This window comes from Rattus norvegicus, chromosome 13 (genome assembly GCF_036323735.1).
Source record: "Rattus norvegicus strain BN/NHsdMcwi chromosome 13, GRCr8, whole genome shotgun sequence".
In the NCBI taxonomy this organism is placed as follows: Eukaryota; Metazoa; Chordata; class Mammalia; order Rodentia; family Muridae; genus Rattus; species Rattus norvegicus.
In genome coordinates this window covers 85,595,190-85,612,156 of record NC_086031.1, presented here as the reverse complement: position 1 = coordinate 85,612,156, position 16,967 = coordinate 85,595,190, and the positions used below count along the sequence as shown (strand labels likewise).

Sequence of the window (16,967 nt, the reverse complement as noted above, 5' to 3'; positions counted from 1 at the left end):
TCTGTGGTCTGGTCAGTGCTTAGCAAGTAACTGTGAGAATCTTCTCTCTTTGAACATATTGTAATCAAATTCTGTAGCTCCTGCCATTCTCTCTTGAACTTGAACATGCCTAAAATATTTAAAAGGTCCTTGACTTAAATAAAGTGAAGACGGTGGGGAACTTTAGGGTGCAAAAGCTTGAAATACAGTGTGGAATAAAGGAGGGAGCAGTGGCCTGGTGGGGTGGGAGCCATAATCGGTGTAAAGGCTGCCTTGGTAAGCCTCTGTCTCCCCAAGATGCAGTTCTGTTGGCTGGGAGGTAGGGATGGTGAGACAGAGGACAGTAAAGTTCAGATTGTTATTCTTTCTCTTTTCTTTTTTCTTTTCTTCTCCCTCTTTCCCTCCCTCCCTCCCTTCTATCCTTCCTTCCTCTTTTCTAGTAATGGGAATTGAACTTAAGGCCTTGGTCATACTTGGCAAGTGCTCTATCACCAGAGTGTACATGCGTACCCTTCTTATAACTTTTGATTTTGAGACAGAGTCTCATTATGTTGCTTAGGCTAGGCTTTGTGACCCTAGCTGGCCTTGAACTTGTGATCTATTTTCCCTAGCCTTCTTAGTAACTAGGATTATAGGCCGGTACCATCAGGCCCAGTTTTGGATTATTTTTTGAAGCTAATTTAAAGGCATAGTACAGCTGTTCACGAGTGTTAGTCACCAGTACTGTAACTCTAGCAGGCCTGATGGTTTAAAAAGTAATTCTTTGTGTTTATCATAGCCTTCCTTCCTTGGAATAGACTCAGAGTTTTGAACAACGCTTAGAGAGGGAGGGAGATTTTTGTTTTGTTTTTGTTTTTGTTTTTTTTTTTTTTTTTTTTTTTGGAGCTGGGGACCGAACCCAGGGCCTTGCGCTTCCTAGGTAAGCGCTCTACCACTGAGCTAAATCCCCAGCCCCTTTGTTTTGTTTTTAAATCATAATTTTAAACTTAGATTGCGTGGAACACTGTTTCTCAGAATGCTGTTCTGTTCTCTAGGTATTGGTTTATGTCAGCGTTTCTGTAGACCCTGGACCCTGGACTGATGTGGTCGATGATGGGGTTAGAACAGAACAGACAGCCTCGGGCCTTTTGGCATCTTGCAAGCCCTCCTCTCAGATCTCTGTTGTAAACTGTTACTGCAGATCAAATTGTCACTTTTACTTATCTTTGTACAGTTATTTTAAAAAAAGAACTGTGGCTATATTTTTGGTTAATAAACTACAAATTTATTTTATTTTTTTGATTGTCTTGGTTTCGAGGTGCTGTCTTTTTTTTTTTTCTTAGATCCAATTGGTAAGATATAATTGTCCACTTAAACATACAATGCCCGGTACTATCCATCCCTTGAGAACATTAGTAACAACCTGTAAATACACAGAGCAGAATCTTAACATCACCTGCCATCTTGTCCTGCCACGGCTTCTCCCCTCTCACTGTCTCTTGTCTCTTCCTCTCTCCCCCTCGAGGTGCTGTCTTAAACATAACCCAAGCCTAGCCTTGAACTTAAAAATCCTATCTTAGTCTCTCCAGTGCTTGGATTTATAGCCATATACTATTTTCTGTCCAATACAAATTCATTTAAAACCATAGCTAAATTCTTAATAGCCTTTTCTCATTATGTATTTTCTCAGTCCATAGAAACTGACACACAACCATGATTACCTTGCATGGCTGAGCTGTTTTTTTTTTTTTTTTTTTTTTTTCTGTTTTCTGTTAAAAGAAGAGTACTTTGGGGGGTGGTGGTGTACCTGTAATCCCAACACTTGAGAAGCTGAAGCTAGAAGATTGTGAGTTGAGGCTAGCCTGGATTCTATAGCAGGTTCCAGGCCAGCTTTGAGCTACATAGTGAGATCCTGTCTCAACACCCCCCCTCCCCCCCACTGCCACCCAGGGGTTAGTGGTAGAAGGTCTGCCTAGCATGTGCAGGACCCTGGGTTCAGGCTCTAGTGCCCTGAGAAGTAAGGATACTCAGAGTTAGGAATCCCTGGCTTCAATTTTACATTACAGTGAGCATGTCTTTTTTTTTTTTTTTTTTTTTTTTTTTGATTCTTTTTTTCGGAGCTGGGGACCGAACCCAGGGCCTTGCGCTTCCTAGGTAAGCGCTCTACCACTGAGCTAAATCCCCGACCCCGAGCATGTCTTTTTAATGCCAGCTTAACTTAATGTCTCACTCAGTGTTGTTAAAAACCCAATATTCATATATTAAATATATGAATATTTAACCTATCTAACCTATTTCTCCATTTTATATGAATTTATTTTATAACAGAAGGTCAGTTTAGGGGAAAACAAGAGGATTAAACATGTTTGGCAATGCTGTGTTCCAGTTAATTATATCTATTTCAAATTTAAGAAATTAATTTTACATTTTCTTACAAACTTACTACTTATAAGTACTAATAAATAAATTGTGAAACATTGGTAACATTTGAGTTCTATTTCTGGTCTACTTTTTGAGGTTACCAAAACAAAGAATTTTATTTTATGAATGTGATCTTTTTTTAGCCAAGACAGATGTTCTTAACAAACAGGTGTTCTGAAAGTATTATTTTGATTTTCAGTGTTTCCTGATCCTTTGAAATATGAAACTGAACTCCATAAGTCATCTTAAACTGTCTAAATGCAAAATGCCCGATTTTCCTTGAAGAAAAATAAATTTTTATTCAAGTTTATTTCTGGTTATAATAGTACCTTTATTCAGCTAGATAAAACCAAACTACTACAGATATTAGGCAAAGCTTTTAATACCTTATAAAATTGACAAAGGAAAGGAGACAGGCAGGTACAGTTTTAATAGGTTAGTGTTATGAGCTGTGCTTTTCTGAGGTAGTGACGTGAGTTCTTGGATAAGCACAAGTTTAAGATAATGGCAGCTGGGAAGACTAGGAAACAATGGGGAGATCATTGGTTAGGCACTTACTGTGCCTCTCAACTAAACGTTTATCTCATATTGTCTTATAATTTTTGGCATTTGTAGTCACTTGACTCTTTCCTATTTGTATATGTATATATTTGTAAATCTTAATTTAAAGGATTTGTTTAAAATAAGGAAAATTCATATAGTACTAATAAAATCCAGAGGCTAGTAACTGAAGAATGGAGATAAGACAACAGCCTGGTTATGTCTTGTTACTGAAAAAGATAAAAATGAACGGCCTGGTTTGTTCATGCCTCTAGCAAGTATTTTTGCCTGACCTCCCCTCACCCCTTCAGTACTGAGGATTAAACTCAGGGCCCTGTACATCCTAGGCAAGCCCCCTGCACCGAGCTGCATCCCTAGTCCACTTTTTATGTACTTTGTGAGATGAGAGTTAGGCCTGGTTGTAAAAAGTGTTTAGTGTGTGAGTGTGTGTGTGTGTGTGTGTGTGTGTGTGTGTGTGTGTGTGTGTTCCCATGCACACACACTTTCTCGAGGAGGCTGGCAGATGGTACCCACACCCCTGGAGTTGGAGTTATATGCAGTATGTGAGTGGCTCAGTGTAGGTACTGGAAATCAAATTCAGTCTCTTGAAGACCACCAAGCACTTTTAATCACTGAGCCATCTCTCCTGCCATTTGTTTGGTTTTGTTGTTGTTGGTTTTTTATTTTATTTTATTTTATTTTTTATTCTTTTCAATTGGGTCTTGCTGTGTTCAGTGCTCAGGTTTCTGGGCTTGAGTGGTTCCTCTGCCTCAGCCTCTCTGCTACTTGGACTTGTACCACCATAGCTGCCTGGAAAATAGATTGTTAATGATAGCCCAAAGAGGATGAGCTTAATTGGTCCTATTAAAAATGCAACATCAGAGTCCCCCTGAATGTTGTCTCTGTGGTGTCTTATCTATTGGTGTGAAGCTCTCTGTTTCTCTGTCAGACAGAGCTGGATGTTTGGCTGCTCCATTACACAGCTCCGGACCCACAGATCCCTTCTCTCTTTCTAACCCAGGTCAGACTGTTTTGCTCTCTCAGCCTGCTGTGGTTCAACTTCAGACCCCTGGAGTTCTGCCCTCTGCTCAGCCAGTACTTGCTGTCACTGGCGGAGCCACACAGCTACCTAACCATGTGGTGAATGTGGTGCCAGCCCCGGTGGTGAACAGCCCGGTGAACGGAAAACTGTGTGTGACTAAACCTGTTCTACAAAGCAGCACCAGAAGCACGGGTTCAGATGTAAGTACTTTTAAAATCCTGATTCTAAAAAGGAACAAACAAATTCCTCTTGCTTTTGTTATTTGCTGTTTTGAAGTTTGTTTTATTGAATGAAGGAAGAGTGTGCCAAAATTGCACATTTGGTGTTTGGTGGAGAAGGTTTTAATGGAGCATGGAGTAGGCACATCTTTGTATTCTTACTTGTTATTAGGACACTTCATCCTGGTCTTCAAGTCCCAACTGAGCCATTCTGATCTCTCATAGGTTCTGTCATAATTCCTGACTGCAATTGTTCTTAGCAATTTCCCAGATGAGAGTCTGTAGACTATTTTTTAGGCAGGATTTATATTTATCTCTCTCTTGTTCTTTTACATTTATTTATTTTCATTTTATTTATGTGTGTGTGTGTGTGTGTGTGTGTGTGTGTGTGTGTGTGTATGTGTGTGTGTGTGTATTCATGTGAAACTCAGAGAACAACTTGGCAAAGCGAGTTTCCTCCTTCTATCTTGTGGTTCCCAGGAATTAACCTCAGGTCTCTAGGCTTGGTGGGAAGTGCCTTTACCTGCTGAGCCACACTGCCCTTCCTGTTCAATATTCTGAGGCACTGTCAGCACTTCTTGACTCCTACGAATTCTCTTTGTGGTTATTTGGACCGTCTTTGTAAACTTTACAAGTTTCTTATAAGCAACACTTTGCTAAGATTTGTCACTTGTTAAAGCCAGCTAAAGCACTTGCTGGCCAAGTCTTGTCTTTTAATGTTGCAAAAATATCTCTTCAGTGAAATCAGAGAAATTGAGCACCAAAGTCTTATATTTTTGTCTTGTCTTGTTTTTTTGAGAGGGTCTTACAGTGTAGCCCTGGCTGGCCTCAAGCTCACAGAGATCTGTGAGTCTCTGCCTCCCTCCTGGGTGTTGAGATTAAAGGTGCATGCCACCATGCCTGCTTTATGATTTGTCTACTAGCTTTTATTTAAGCATCATGACAGTGACAGGCCATGAACTTGCAAATGTACTTTTCCCCTCCATAAATATCACTGTAATCTCAGCTGACAATATTATGAAGACTTGTAGCAAAACATATCTAGTGAGTAGATTATCCTTGGTTTATTTAGAACAAGAGTCCCCTGGTTTGTACTGATATGGAGAACAGTGCATATCAACATATGGAGAAGGAAAAGTAGTTTTGTATGGAGAGAGAGAATAGCTCTTGTTTGTGGCATCTCCTTGGCGGTTGGCTGTGTCAAGGTGAAGTTGAATATTTCCTTCCTAGCTTCTGGCTGTCAGAACTCATTGAAATGGATGAGGAAAACAAGTTTGTGCTTTCTGTGAGAAGAACGTGGGCACAGAAGTAGCTGCAGATAGTTTGGATAAAGAGTGGAAGGGCTCTGTGGTCCAAATCAGTGGTGAGAAGGACAAGGTTTTACCGTGAAGCAAGGTGTCTTGGCACAGCCAGAGCACATGGCGAGTAAGGGGCGTTCTCGTTATAGACCAAGGAGAAGTAGAGAAGTGCGAGTCTGTTCGTAGATGCACTGTGGATGTCAGTCTGAGTGTTCTCACCTTGATCACTGTGAAAAAGGGGGGGAAGGCTGTTCTGGGTGGACCCAACTGTGCTGTGGTGGTTGGGGCCCAGAAGAGTTAGCAGGATCTGCAGGCTTTTAAGTCTCTCTAAAGAAGGTGATGTCTGCCAGTAAGCTCTCAGAAAGGTAAGAGCCCCAGGAGGGGAGCACTCAGGAGTCAGCGACTTGTTACTCCACCTGCCCTGCAACAGACACTGATGTGCTGCCCTGAAAAGGCAACGCACTAGGAAAGATGGAGGTGCAGAAAGTGTGGAAGATTTGGCCGAAAGAGTGCAGGACGCCCAAGAAAAGCACAGGGTCAGAGATGCAGCTCTTGCTGAGAAATTCTGCTACGTCTGAGTCCAACGATAATTAGTCTTTAAGAGTAACAAATGGTGCTCGCTTCAGCAGCACAGGTGCTGACTTGGAACGGCACTGAGAACATTAGCATGGCCCTGTGCAACGATGACACGCACATTCATAAAGCGATCTACAGAGTGAGTTCCAGGACAGTCAGGGCTGCACAGAAGAGAAACCCTGTCTCAAAATACTAAAAGAGCCTGCTTTTCACAGAACCAGAAAGTTTTTTTTTTTTTTTTTTTTTTTTGGTTCTTTTTTTTTCGGAGCTGGGGACCGAACCCAGGGCCTTGCGCTTCCTAGGTAAGCGCTCTACCACTGAGCTAAATCCCCAGCCCCCAGAAAGTTTTAAAATGGTGGAGACTTTTCCCGTTTTGTTTTTTAAGACATGGATATATTTTATTATCATGGAGACTAACAAGATCAGGGAAATGCGACATTCCCTGCATATCTGAATATTCCCCAAACTGCCTAGGCTCCCCACCTTGGGGAATGAGAGCAAGTTTATCCCAGGCCAGTCTTGCTCCATGGCAGGGGACAGACCTGTTTCTAATACCAGAGCTTTTCAGTTTCCTCCCTTTTGGAAGGCCCCTTAGCAGATTGAGAGGAACCATTTTGGCGAGAACTGAAGGGGTGTGAGACTGTGGGGCTGGCAGGGACAAGGGCTCAGGGATCTGACCCCTTATTTACAGGGTAAAAGTAGGGTTTTAACTTCCTGACTGGCTTTCTGGAAAAAAAGTGGGTAAGGAAGTGGATTGGGTGGCTGCTGTGTACACAGGGCTTGGGTTTCAGGTCTAAGAAAGGGAAGGCATCGAAGAGGGCACACAGGATTTAACCTAAGACCAAGATCAGGAAGCAGAGCCTTTTCCTCCAGTAGGGTTCCCTGTCCCAGCTTCCAGCTGTGGTCCTTGCTTCCCTAGGGTCAATGGGGACTTTTTCACCAATTCAAAGATCCCTTCGAAAATCTGAATATTTTTGAAATTAGGAGCTTGGGATTTTCTTGTGTAATATTTCCAAACGAAACTAACACTAGAAAACATTTGACATTACCTTAGAACTTTAAGTAGAGCGATAGTATGATGTAGTTGTTAAATATTAACATAGTTTCATATTTTTAAACCATTTTAACATCTCAAGTGTTTAGAATTCTAGAGGAACAAAAGATGTGAAAGGTCTCTAAACACTGAGGGCTGGAGGTGTGGTCTGTAGCAGTGCTCGCTTCCCATGCACAGGCCCAAAGTTCAGCCTTCAGTACCCACTTGACGGGCCAGCCTCATCCCCAAGAAACCGTGCCATAGAAGACTGCTTGAGGGTATAGTGATTGAGTGCACTAAAGGGGAAGTCTGGAGGTAGATGTACAAGCTGTCTTTTAGGAAAGGTATGGTGTCATGTGGGCAACAGAATTCTTCTGAGTTACTCCAGTGGGTTATCTGGAACAGGTGCAGGTTAAGTGATAGAAAGATCTCTTCCAATCCTAAGCTTTTATAAACAGACATTGTGTTTAGAGACTGGAGGCCATTTTTTTTTCTTTTTAGATTGTGATGAATGGGCAGCTGAACGTTGAGAATTATGGATTCACTGACCCATTTGTAATCTCCAAACAAACTCAGCTAATTACATGTTGGTCTGTTAGCCAGACATCTTTCATTGGTTGTTTGATGTGAAAGAACATATGTTCTGCTTTTGCAGTCTTTAGAGAACTCTGGGAAGTTTTGAGTAACTTGCTGACAGAGTCTCAGGAAACACCTTAGGATGTTTGAGATGGGAATGTATTTGCACTGATGAGTGTTATCTTTTACTGTTAGTAGGATTGGCTCTGAGTAAATTAGAACTGATAGAATTATAAAAGAGATAATGATGTTTGTTTAATATAAGAAACCACAAGACTATTAGGTGATTTTCTAGTTAAGCAGCATTGAGGTTTCTGAGCTGTTTGAATTTACAGCACAGTAGGTATCTTAGTGACTGTTCTATTGCTGTGAAGAGACACCATGACAAGGCAGCGCCTATAAGAGAAAGCATTTAAGTGGGGGCTTGCTTACAGTTTCAGAGCTTTAGTCCAGTCTCTTCATGGCAAGGAACATGGTGGCCTGTTGACGTGGTGCTGAAGAAGAAGCTGAGAGCTACATCCTAAGAGAGAGAGAGAGAGATGGGTCTAGAATGGGCTTTTGAGACCCTGAGCCCACGAGCAGTGACACACGTCCTCTAATGAGACCGCGCTACTTAATCCTTCTCAGAGACGACAACGCATTCAAATACAGAAGCCTGTGAGGGGCGGGGGAGTTGTTATTCAAACTACCACACAGGAACTGAGCCAAGACTTTTCAGTGTGAGGTTTTCATATTTATTTGAGGTAGAGAAGCGCTAGTCTGTCCTATCAGCTGACTAATCTTCACAAGGAACCCAAAGGAGGACCTGTTTTTAGAAGGAGCTGTAGAGCAGACTGATGCAGGGACAGCCTCTGTGGCAGGAACACGCATGTATATACGTATACATATGTCTCCTTACATGTGAGGACAGCCTCTGTGGCAGGAACACGCATGTATATATGTATACATATGTCTCCTTACATGTGAGGACAGCCTCTGTGGCAGGAACACGCATGTATATACGTATACATATGTCTCCTTAAATGTGAGGACAGCCTCTGTGGCAGGAACACGCATGTATATACGTATACATATGTCTCCTTAAATGTGAGGACAGCCTCTGTGGCCGGAACACGCATGTATATACATATACATATGTCTCCTTAAATGTGAGTTGGTGTAGATACAGTCTTAGTTCAAAATGTACCCCTCAATTTTTCATATCCTGTCATTTTTGTGCTTTTAAACCATATGGTGGAAAAGTTGTAATTCGGAAAAGTATAATATCAACTTTCGTGCCTTTGTAATGCTGACATGGCTACTCCCCTACCTGTTTTGAATTCTTTTGTTGGCAAGCTTCATCCTCCAGGGCCTGCTTCTGCCATAAGTAACGTTTCTAGCATACCATACTCTGCAGACTGCGTTAAGTGCCACATTTTCTGTTATGAAACAGTTTGCCTGCTTCAGATTATAATTTCAGGCTCCCTGCCTTTACTGGTAAATCGGTTATGTTTAACTCTTGGAAACCTTACCACGTTTTCATGAAGTACAATTTGGTTTTAGCTCTGATCCTGATGGAAAAAAATAGACATTTTATTTCAGTGTAGACGTTCTCTAGGTAGTCTGTTAATAAATGAAATTATGGAATTATACAGTTGGCCTGGGAGAGAGCAGGCCTGTCTTTCTTTCTTTTTCAAGAGCTGTTGAATGTTGCCAGGTGTGGAGTTGGGAGCCTGTGCATTCTGTTTAAATCTCTACACTGTTCGCATCTCTTCTCATCTTCTTTCAACAGTTCATGAGCCCTAACTGGCCTGGTTAAGGAGTTTAGAATTATGTTATTTGAGTTATTGGGATAAAGGACCAAGAGAAATGTGGTGAAATTATATTCTGTATATTTTATAGTGGACCAACAGAGCTGGGAGTTTTACTGAAATTCATAGGCTGGAACAATGGAAAGGAAAAAAAATCATGAATTAGTACAGAACTAGAAAGAACATAAGAGGTGAGGGTAATTGACACTGTGTTGCTAGGAGGCCCCAGCCATTTCTCTTTGCCTACCCATTTACTTTATGGAACATCTATTAAGCCTTTTTCACTTTGCACACTTCCCAATCTTTAATGATTGGAGACCTTGACACATAAATATGAACATGCACATGCATGCATGTGTGTACACACACACACACAGACCCTTCCAAGAGGACCTCTTTTGGAACTCCTATGTCAGGCCCACAGAGTCATCAGGGAAAGAAGAGTTCTAAGGTGGGGAGGGTTCTTTCCCACATGCCTGCAGGCATTAGATATACTGAAAAGGGCATTATCTGATTCCAAATTGGATGTTGCATTTTTTTCTCTTTAAAATTTTAAAAGAACTATTTATTTATTTTACGTATATGAGTACATTGTAGCTGTCTTCAGATTCACTAGAAGAGGGCATTGGATCCCATTAGAGATGGTTGTGAACCACCATATGGTTGCTGGGAATTGAACTCAGGACCTCTGGAAGAGCAGCCAGTGCTCTTAGTGCTGAGCTTTCTCTCCAGTCTGGACTATGATTTGTTTTTTCTAGAAATGTATTAAGAAGTTAGAGATTTCGGGTGTTGGGTTGAAGTGCTGTGGATGTGACCCCATATGGATGCTCTTGAATATGCCATTCCTTTCATCCAGCGGACAAATAGGAACTTGGAAAATCTTCCATTCTTACAGTGAGTTGGAAGCAACCCTTCTCCTTCACCAGAGGGACTCTACCTTTTCTTTCAAAGTTGCATGTTGGGAACAGAATGCCAAGAAATGACTCTGATTAATCCCTACGATAGGTGGTTATAATTTTGCATTCTTAACTTGTCCAGTAAGGTATAAAACTCACAAGAGACCCCCTCACAGGATCTCTCTCTTGAAGGATATGATTCTACAGTCTATTTGCAATGTAACTGGCACTCTACTTGTGCTCTTTTTCAGAAAGCAAAACAAAAGAAAACTAAACACTAAACACCCGGGGTCCTTTTTTAGGACTAAATGTGAATTGGCTCTCCATTTATCCTATGGCTGTCTTAAACAAGAGAGAGAATGAGTAGACAATTTTTAGTAACTGAATGATTTTTTTAAAAAGCATTTTGTTAAAGCTCTTGTTAAGAGCATCAAGACCATGATATTTCTTTGGGCTACAGAGTCAAGGAATCTGTCAGAACAATTTCAGTAGGAAAGATTTGGTGCTCTTGGAAGCTATCCAGATTTTAGGAGGAAAAAGTCACTTTTATGCTGACTAGCTTTTGGCTTTGCTACTACCAATGACTACAAATAAAAGAAAAATATGTTAAATATGCAGTTTCTTTTAAATGGAGTTTGGGGATGTCTAAAAATTTATCTTGAATAAAGATTTTATAAATTAAAATTAGTGGTTGCAGTGGCTCTGGGAAGGGAAGCCAACAGTTCCCCTTCCCCTCTTCATCTACTGAACTGTGATGGATTCATGTTGTGTCAACATCAGTGGCATTTTTGAGACAGGGTCTCACTGTATGTCTCTTGTGGGCCCAGAACTTACTATATAGACTGATTTGTCCTTGAATTCACACATCTGCCTGCTTCTTTTTCCCTAGTGTAAAGGTGTGCACCACTATGCCTGGCCAAGTTTAGGTGTTCATTATATCTTTCAGTTTGCTATCTTGATAAAGCTCTAGTAAGTAATTATTTGAAAGCATGTTGACTTATATCCTCTTTTCTCTGATAGTCTGTCCTACAGTCTCACCTTGGGGCTCACTCTAGGGAGAAAGTGCTTTGCTGATCAGTTCCCCTGCTAAGAAGCAGTCACCTCCACTAGTTTTCTGTCCATCTGTCCTGAGATGGTTCTTTATTATGTACACACTTAGAGCTTTTGCTAAATGACCTCTTCTAAAGAAATAGTAGCTTGCACACACACTGTCTTGCAACTTCTTTTCTTAATATATATTGGAGATTGTTCCACATCAGGGCTTAAAGTTGAAGATGGAGATGGCTCAGTGATTAAGAGCTCTGGCTGCTCTTCGAGAAGACTTGGTTCGACTCATTACCAACATGGTGGCTCATAGCTTGCTGCCTGTAACTTGAGTTCCAAGGGGGTGGAATGCCCTTTTCTGGCCTCCATGGGCACTGCATGTATATGACACACAGATAATCATAAAAACAAAATAGCCTCGCACATGAAATAGAAATAAGTAAATCTTAGAAGAGGAGGAGGAGGAAGAGGAGGAGGAGGAAGAAGACGAAGAGGAAGAGGTGGTGGTGGTAGAAGTAGTAGTAGATTTTAAGAAAAGCTAAATGGGAGGCTGAAGAGCACAGCTCTTCCAGAGGTCCTGAGTTCAATTCCTAGCAACTGCATAGTGGCTCACAACCATCTGTAATGGGGTCAGATGCCTTCTTTTGGTGTGTCTGAAGAGAACGGCAGTGTACTCATACACATAAAATAAATTTAATAAGAAAGAAGAAAAGCTAAATGGGATTCTAGTTCATAGAGATTCCATAATTCGTGTTTTGTAGTCTTTTTGTTTGTGAACATTCTCATTTTGAATACCTTTGTGCATACTTCATTTTGTTCCTATACAAGTGTACCTGAGGAATTCCTAAAATTGGAATTGTAGGTTCAGAAGATAGGTGATGTCTCAGCTCTAATAGACTTTACTGTTATGAAGAATAATGCGGTGAGGGGGCACCTAGTGGGCCCATGACAAGATGTCCCCTGAGAAATCATGCCACGTAGCAGACCTGGTACAAGGTGGTTTACTTGGGGGAAAGCGAGGGAGGGCTGGAGAAGGGGTAGAGGCAGATGAGTAGGCTTGTAGATAGCTAGCAGTGTCACAAGGTCGGAGAAGGGCAGAGGAGGAGGCAGAGAAAGACAGAAAGGGGGAGGAGGGAGAAAGGGAGGGAGATCATGAGAAGAAAAGCTGAGATAACAGGAATTAGAGACAAACTTCTATAATGGCATTTGTTCTACTAGGTTCCTCCTAAGGACCTAGCAACTGCTTATGTCATCACCTGCTACCATTAGGTGCTTTGGATGGGCTGTCTATGAAAGGATTGCCCACTACTCCAGCTCTCTCTCTGGTCCCACATGTTCCTGCCTGATCTCTGTCTCTGTCTCTCTTTCTCTCTTTTTTTGAGACAAGGTCTCATGTAGCCCAGGCTGTCTGAGAATATTGAACTGAGAGCAGGGTCCCCAGTGGAGAAGTTAGAGAAAGGACTGAAGTAACTGAAGGGGCTTGCAACCCCAGAAGAAGAACAACAATATCAACCAACCAGACCCTTTAGAGCTCCCAGGGACTAAACCACCATCCCAAGAATACATAGGGATGGACCTATGGCTCCAGCCACATGTAGCAGAGTATGGTCTTCTTAAGCATCAATGGGAGGAGAAGTCCTTGGTCCTGGTAGGGGAATGTTAGGGTGGGGATGTAGGAGGGAATAGGTGGGTGGGTGAGGGAGCACCCTCATAGAAGCAAGGGGGAGGAAGGATGGGATAGGGCATTTCTGGAGGGGAAACTGGGAAAGGAGATAACAATTAAAATGTAAATTAAAAAATATCCAATGAAAGAAAAAAAAAAAAGAAAAGGCCAAATTGCAAAGTGATTACCATAAAAAGGAAGGTTTGTTTATATCACTAAATATAAACAAACAGTAAAAAGAGAACTTACTCTATAGCCAGGGTTGGCTCTGAATTCTTGAATCTGTCTCTACCTCCTGAGTGCCAGGATTTCCTCAGATAATTCTTTGTAGTTCCTTGTTGATGTGTCTATTAGTTTGAGGAATGATTTTATATTTTTAAACAACTCCATTGAGATAATTCATATACCATAGTTTTTTTTTTTTCCTTCTGTATTGAACCCAGAGCTTTACACATGCTAGGGAAGTGCCACTTACCTTTGAGCTAATCTCTTGGTTGTTTTGTTTTGTTTTGAGGTGTACAACTTAGTGGTTTCATATGTTTACTGAGTTATAAGAACAATGTTATCTAATTAAAAAAAAAGTACAGTCTGGGCCAGTGAGTTCACTCAGTGGGTAAAGCACTTGCACAAGCCTGGTGACCTGAGTCCTGAGAATGGTCCCTGGGACCCCTGAAGGTAGGAGGAGAAGCCACCACAGGGTGTCCTCTGCTCGCATGCTGTTCTCACTCTGAACTGAGCTCACCCGATTGTTGGGATGTATGTGCAGACACAAAAGAACTGCACATGCTTTTGTACTGTCTTAGTTTTTAGTGTTTGTAGCTCATTTCCAGCAGCAGCTTAGATTCAAGGCTCTAAACATCATTTTGTTTGTAAAAGGGGTTTTTTAATAAAGTGTTTATCAGTTGGTAAAGCTTTTAAAATTAAAAAGAAAACATGGGCAATTTTGAAACTTTGCCTTTTAAACTAACTCAAGCCTCAAAAGGAACTTAGCCATTTGTGAAAGTTTTCCTTCTCCATAAGTCTCTCTTCTGTGCAAACAAATGTTTGTTTTATAAGGAAAACAGCACACTTTATAGTGCAGTGGCACTAAGGGACAAATCCTTTGCAGCTGTGGATGTTTTCCTTTGGTTCTTTTATTCTTTTTCCAAGGCATGATGCTGGGTGGGAGAGATCTCTGAAAGCAGGATGATCTGAAGCAGGAGTGGGCCAGCCGTTGGCCCATTTCGGTCTGTTCAGTCCTCTGAAGTGCCTAGATGGGAGTGTGTCAGAGAACTAGTGGGCCAGCCTTTGCTTTCATTCTGGTACATGGGGCTAGCAGTGGTGAGCTAGCTTCCAGATATAGGCAGGTCCATACGTTTCCACTTGTAGACCACACATAATTAGAGTAGGCTAACAGCACACCCTCCATGCTCTGTGTGGTTCCAGCTCTGTGTGGTCTGTAAAAGCCTAGTGGGGCTACTGAATAGGATCCAAGATGTTTGAGGTCAGCTGACCTCGATTCATGCCTTGACTTGTCTATTCCCTCAGTAGATTCAAATAAGGCTTATTTTATTCATTAATTGTTATTGTTTTGTTTTCTGTTTGAGAGAGTCTCGTTGTGTAGCCCTGACTGGTTTGGAACCTACCTACTCTGTAGATGAGGCTGGCCCTGAACTCACCACAGTTCTCTGGCTTCTGCCTCCCAAGTGCTGGCATTACAGATGTATGCCATGATGCCTGGCTTTAATCTCGAAAACTATAGTAATTTCAACAAATAGAGATTATATTATGCTGCCATTCCTACTGCCTGGGGAATGATTCTAATACATTGTATTTACAAAAGTCAGTGTACCCAACAGGATTTAACCCTCCTCAAGAACACTGGACAACGTGTATGTATGCTTAGTCTAAAAAAAAAATCATCTTTTTGGTCTAGGAAGTGTAATTTAATATTATATATTCAGGTAGCTAAAGACAGCTTGCTTTGATATAGTGGCAGCCCTGTCCTTTTGACTCCTAAGTATTTCATTTATTTATACAGTTTTTACCCTGCTTTTATTGGTGATGCTGAATATTTTCAGACCTATTACAATGGATCTTTTTCTATGAGAAAAGCAGACTATTTGGCCACAGGTGGTTTTCATTTTTTTTTCCCTTTTTGGTCTGAGGCATGTGGGTTGTCAGCCTTTGAAATCTTAATGCTGTGTATAATGTGCAGGTGATTTTTTTTTGTTTATAGAAATGCCTAATCCTTGTTTGAGATTTATTAAATGGTGTACCGTCTGTAAGCCTCCCTAAATCCCATAGATTAATTAGCCTCTAAAGTTGCCTTTTATCTAACTTTTAGTATAAATTCTTCCATCTGGGCGCCTTCCCTTTTATGTGTCTGCTCAGCGTTCTGTGTACTTCAGCCCTCTAGTGTTAAGTATTAGTTGCGAGCCCCGGCTTTCCCAGGAACAGTGATACTCACTGACTACAACCAACGATCAGCAGAACAAAGTAGCGTTGTCCTGAGAATGTTTGGAAATTGATGAGTGATCAATTTGTCATGCTCTCCCTCCCTCCCTCCCTCCCTTCCTCCCATGCGTGTGTATGTTAGGTATTACTTTCATAGTAGTTGTAATGTAAGCAGTTAGTTATATTGCTTGGGAATAATAATAAAAACAGTGGTAGACATACGTAGAGCTGGGAGCTCTGGCTGATGACGGGTGTGTGCCATCAGCCTTCTTGTGGAGTTCCAGTTAGAAAGTGAAAAGAAAGAAAGCGCTCTTTCAATGCCTGTGTAATGCTTTTCCTGTGGGTCAGGGCTGAACAACGACTGACACCATTGTGTTGGGTATCATTTGGTTATAGTCCACCACTGTTGCTAGGAGATGTAGTGTTTGGGTGGTTGTAAGTTTCCTATCCTAAATGTGCTGCCTAGTTCTTATGTCAACTTGACAAAAGGTTCATTTTGGAAGAGGGAACCTCAATTGAGAAAAAATTCCCACCAGATGGACCTGTGGGGAGGCAGTGATTAATGTGGAAGGACCCAGCCTGTTGTGGGTGGTGTTGCCACCCCTGGGCTGGTGGTCTTGAGTGCTATAAAAAAAACCAGGCTGAGCAAGCCATGCAGAACAAGCCAGTAAGCAGCACCCCTTCCTGGCCTCCGCATCAGCTCCTGTCCTCAGGCTCCTGCCCTGACTTCTTACCCTGCCTTTCCTGGATGACAGGTCACAAACTATATAAGATGAAGTAGATCCTTTATTCTGCAGGTTGATTTTGGGCAGCTGTTGATCACTTGAGTAGAAACCCTGACTAAGACAGGTATCTTAAACAGAACTGATCTGAAACTGCGTTTACTGAAGGGGTTATGGTACACCCCACACTAGAGTATGTTAAAGTCCATTGAGAAACAGATAGACATCAGTAACTCAACCATTTATGTACACAATCTCATGAAATTAATATTATTCCTTGTTTCTTTATTTTTCGAGACTACTTTGCTACCTTGCTACTGTAACAAATAATTTAAGTAAGTTGTGACATAGTAGATATTTTTGGTTATTAAACAAAAATAGCATCAGATATAACATTTGGTTCCAAGGTCTAAAACCTAAGTGAAAAAAAGATAGCATTGTTGAAACCATTGGAATATTTTGGTGTATCTTCCAAATTTTAAGAATATAAGACTTTCAGAGAAATAGATGAGAATAATTGGAGAGGTGAGGACGACGAAAATATTTTGAGGAGAGAGTTTAGTGTGGGGCGGGGAGAGACAGAAGATAGTCCATAAGGCTGGCCGTCTGTTGCTGTCCTGTGTGGATTCTTTCACAAAAGCCTGTTTGGATATTGACCATTGAAATAGAGAGAGGGCTAACAGAACATTTGCATTGAAATTGACTTGGACGTTAGCATATACTCCATACACGTCCAGTGAGTGAAGGATTGAGA

The 16,967-nt window shown here is 41.4% G+C and overlaps 1 protein-coding gene and 1 non-coding gene across 5 annotated transcripts in view; both read left to right on the top strand.

Annotated features, from left to right (window-relative positions):
- Positions 1–16,967, top strand: part of Atf6 (activating transcription factor 6) — a 179,648-nt gene that overhangs the window by 27,803 nt on the left and 134,878 nt on the right. For all 4 annotated transcript variants that reach the window (XM_063272368.1, XM_063272367.1, XM_008769738.4 and 1 more), the window contains one exon: positions 3,941–4,161. In XM_063272368.1, the coding sequence (XP_063128438.1) occupies positions 3,941–4,161 (221 nt within the window). The remainder of the gene's footprint in view (positions 1–3,940; positions 4,162–16,967) is intronic.
- On the top strand, positions 6,091–6,195 carry LOC120096368 (U6 spliceosomal RNA). The gene has a single exon (XR_005492802.1). It is a non-coding gene; the product is annotated as a U6 spliceosomal RNA (small nuclear RNA).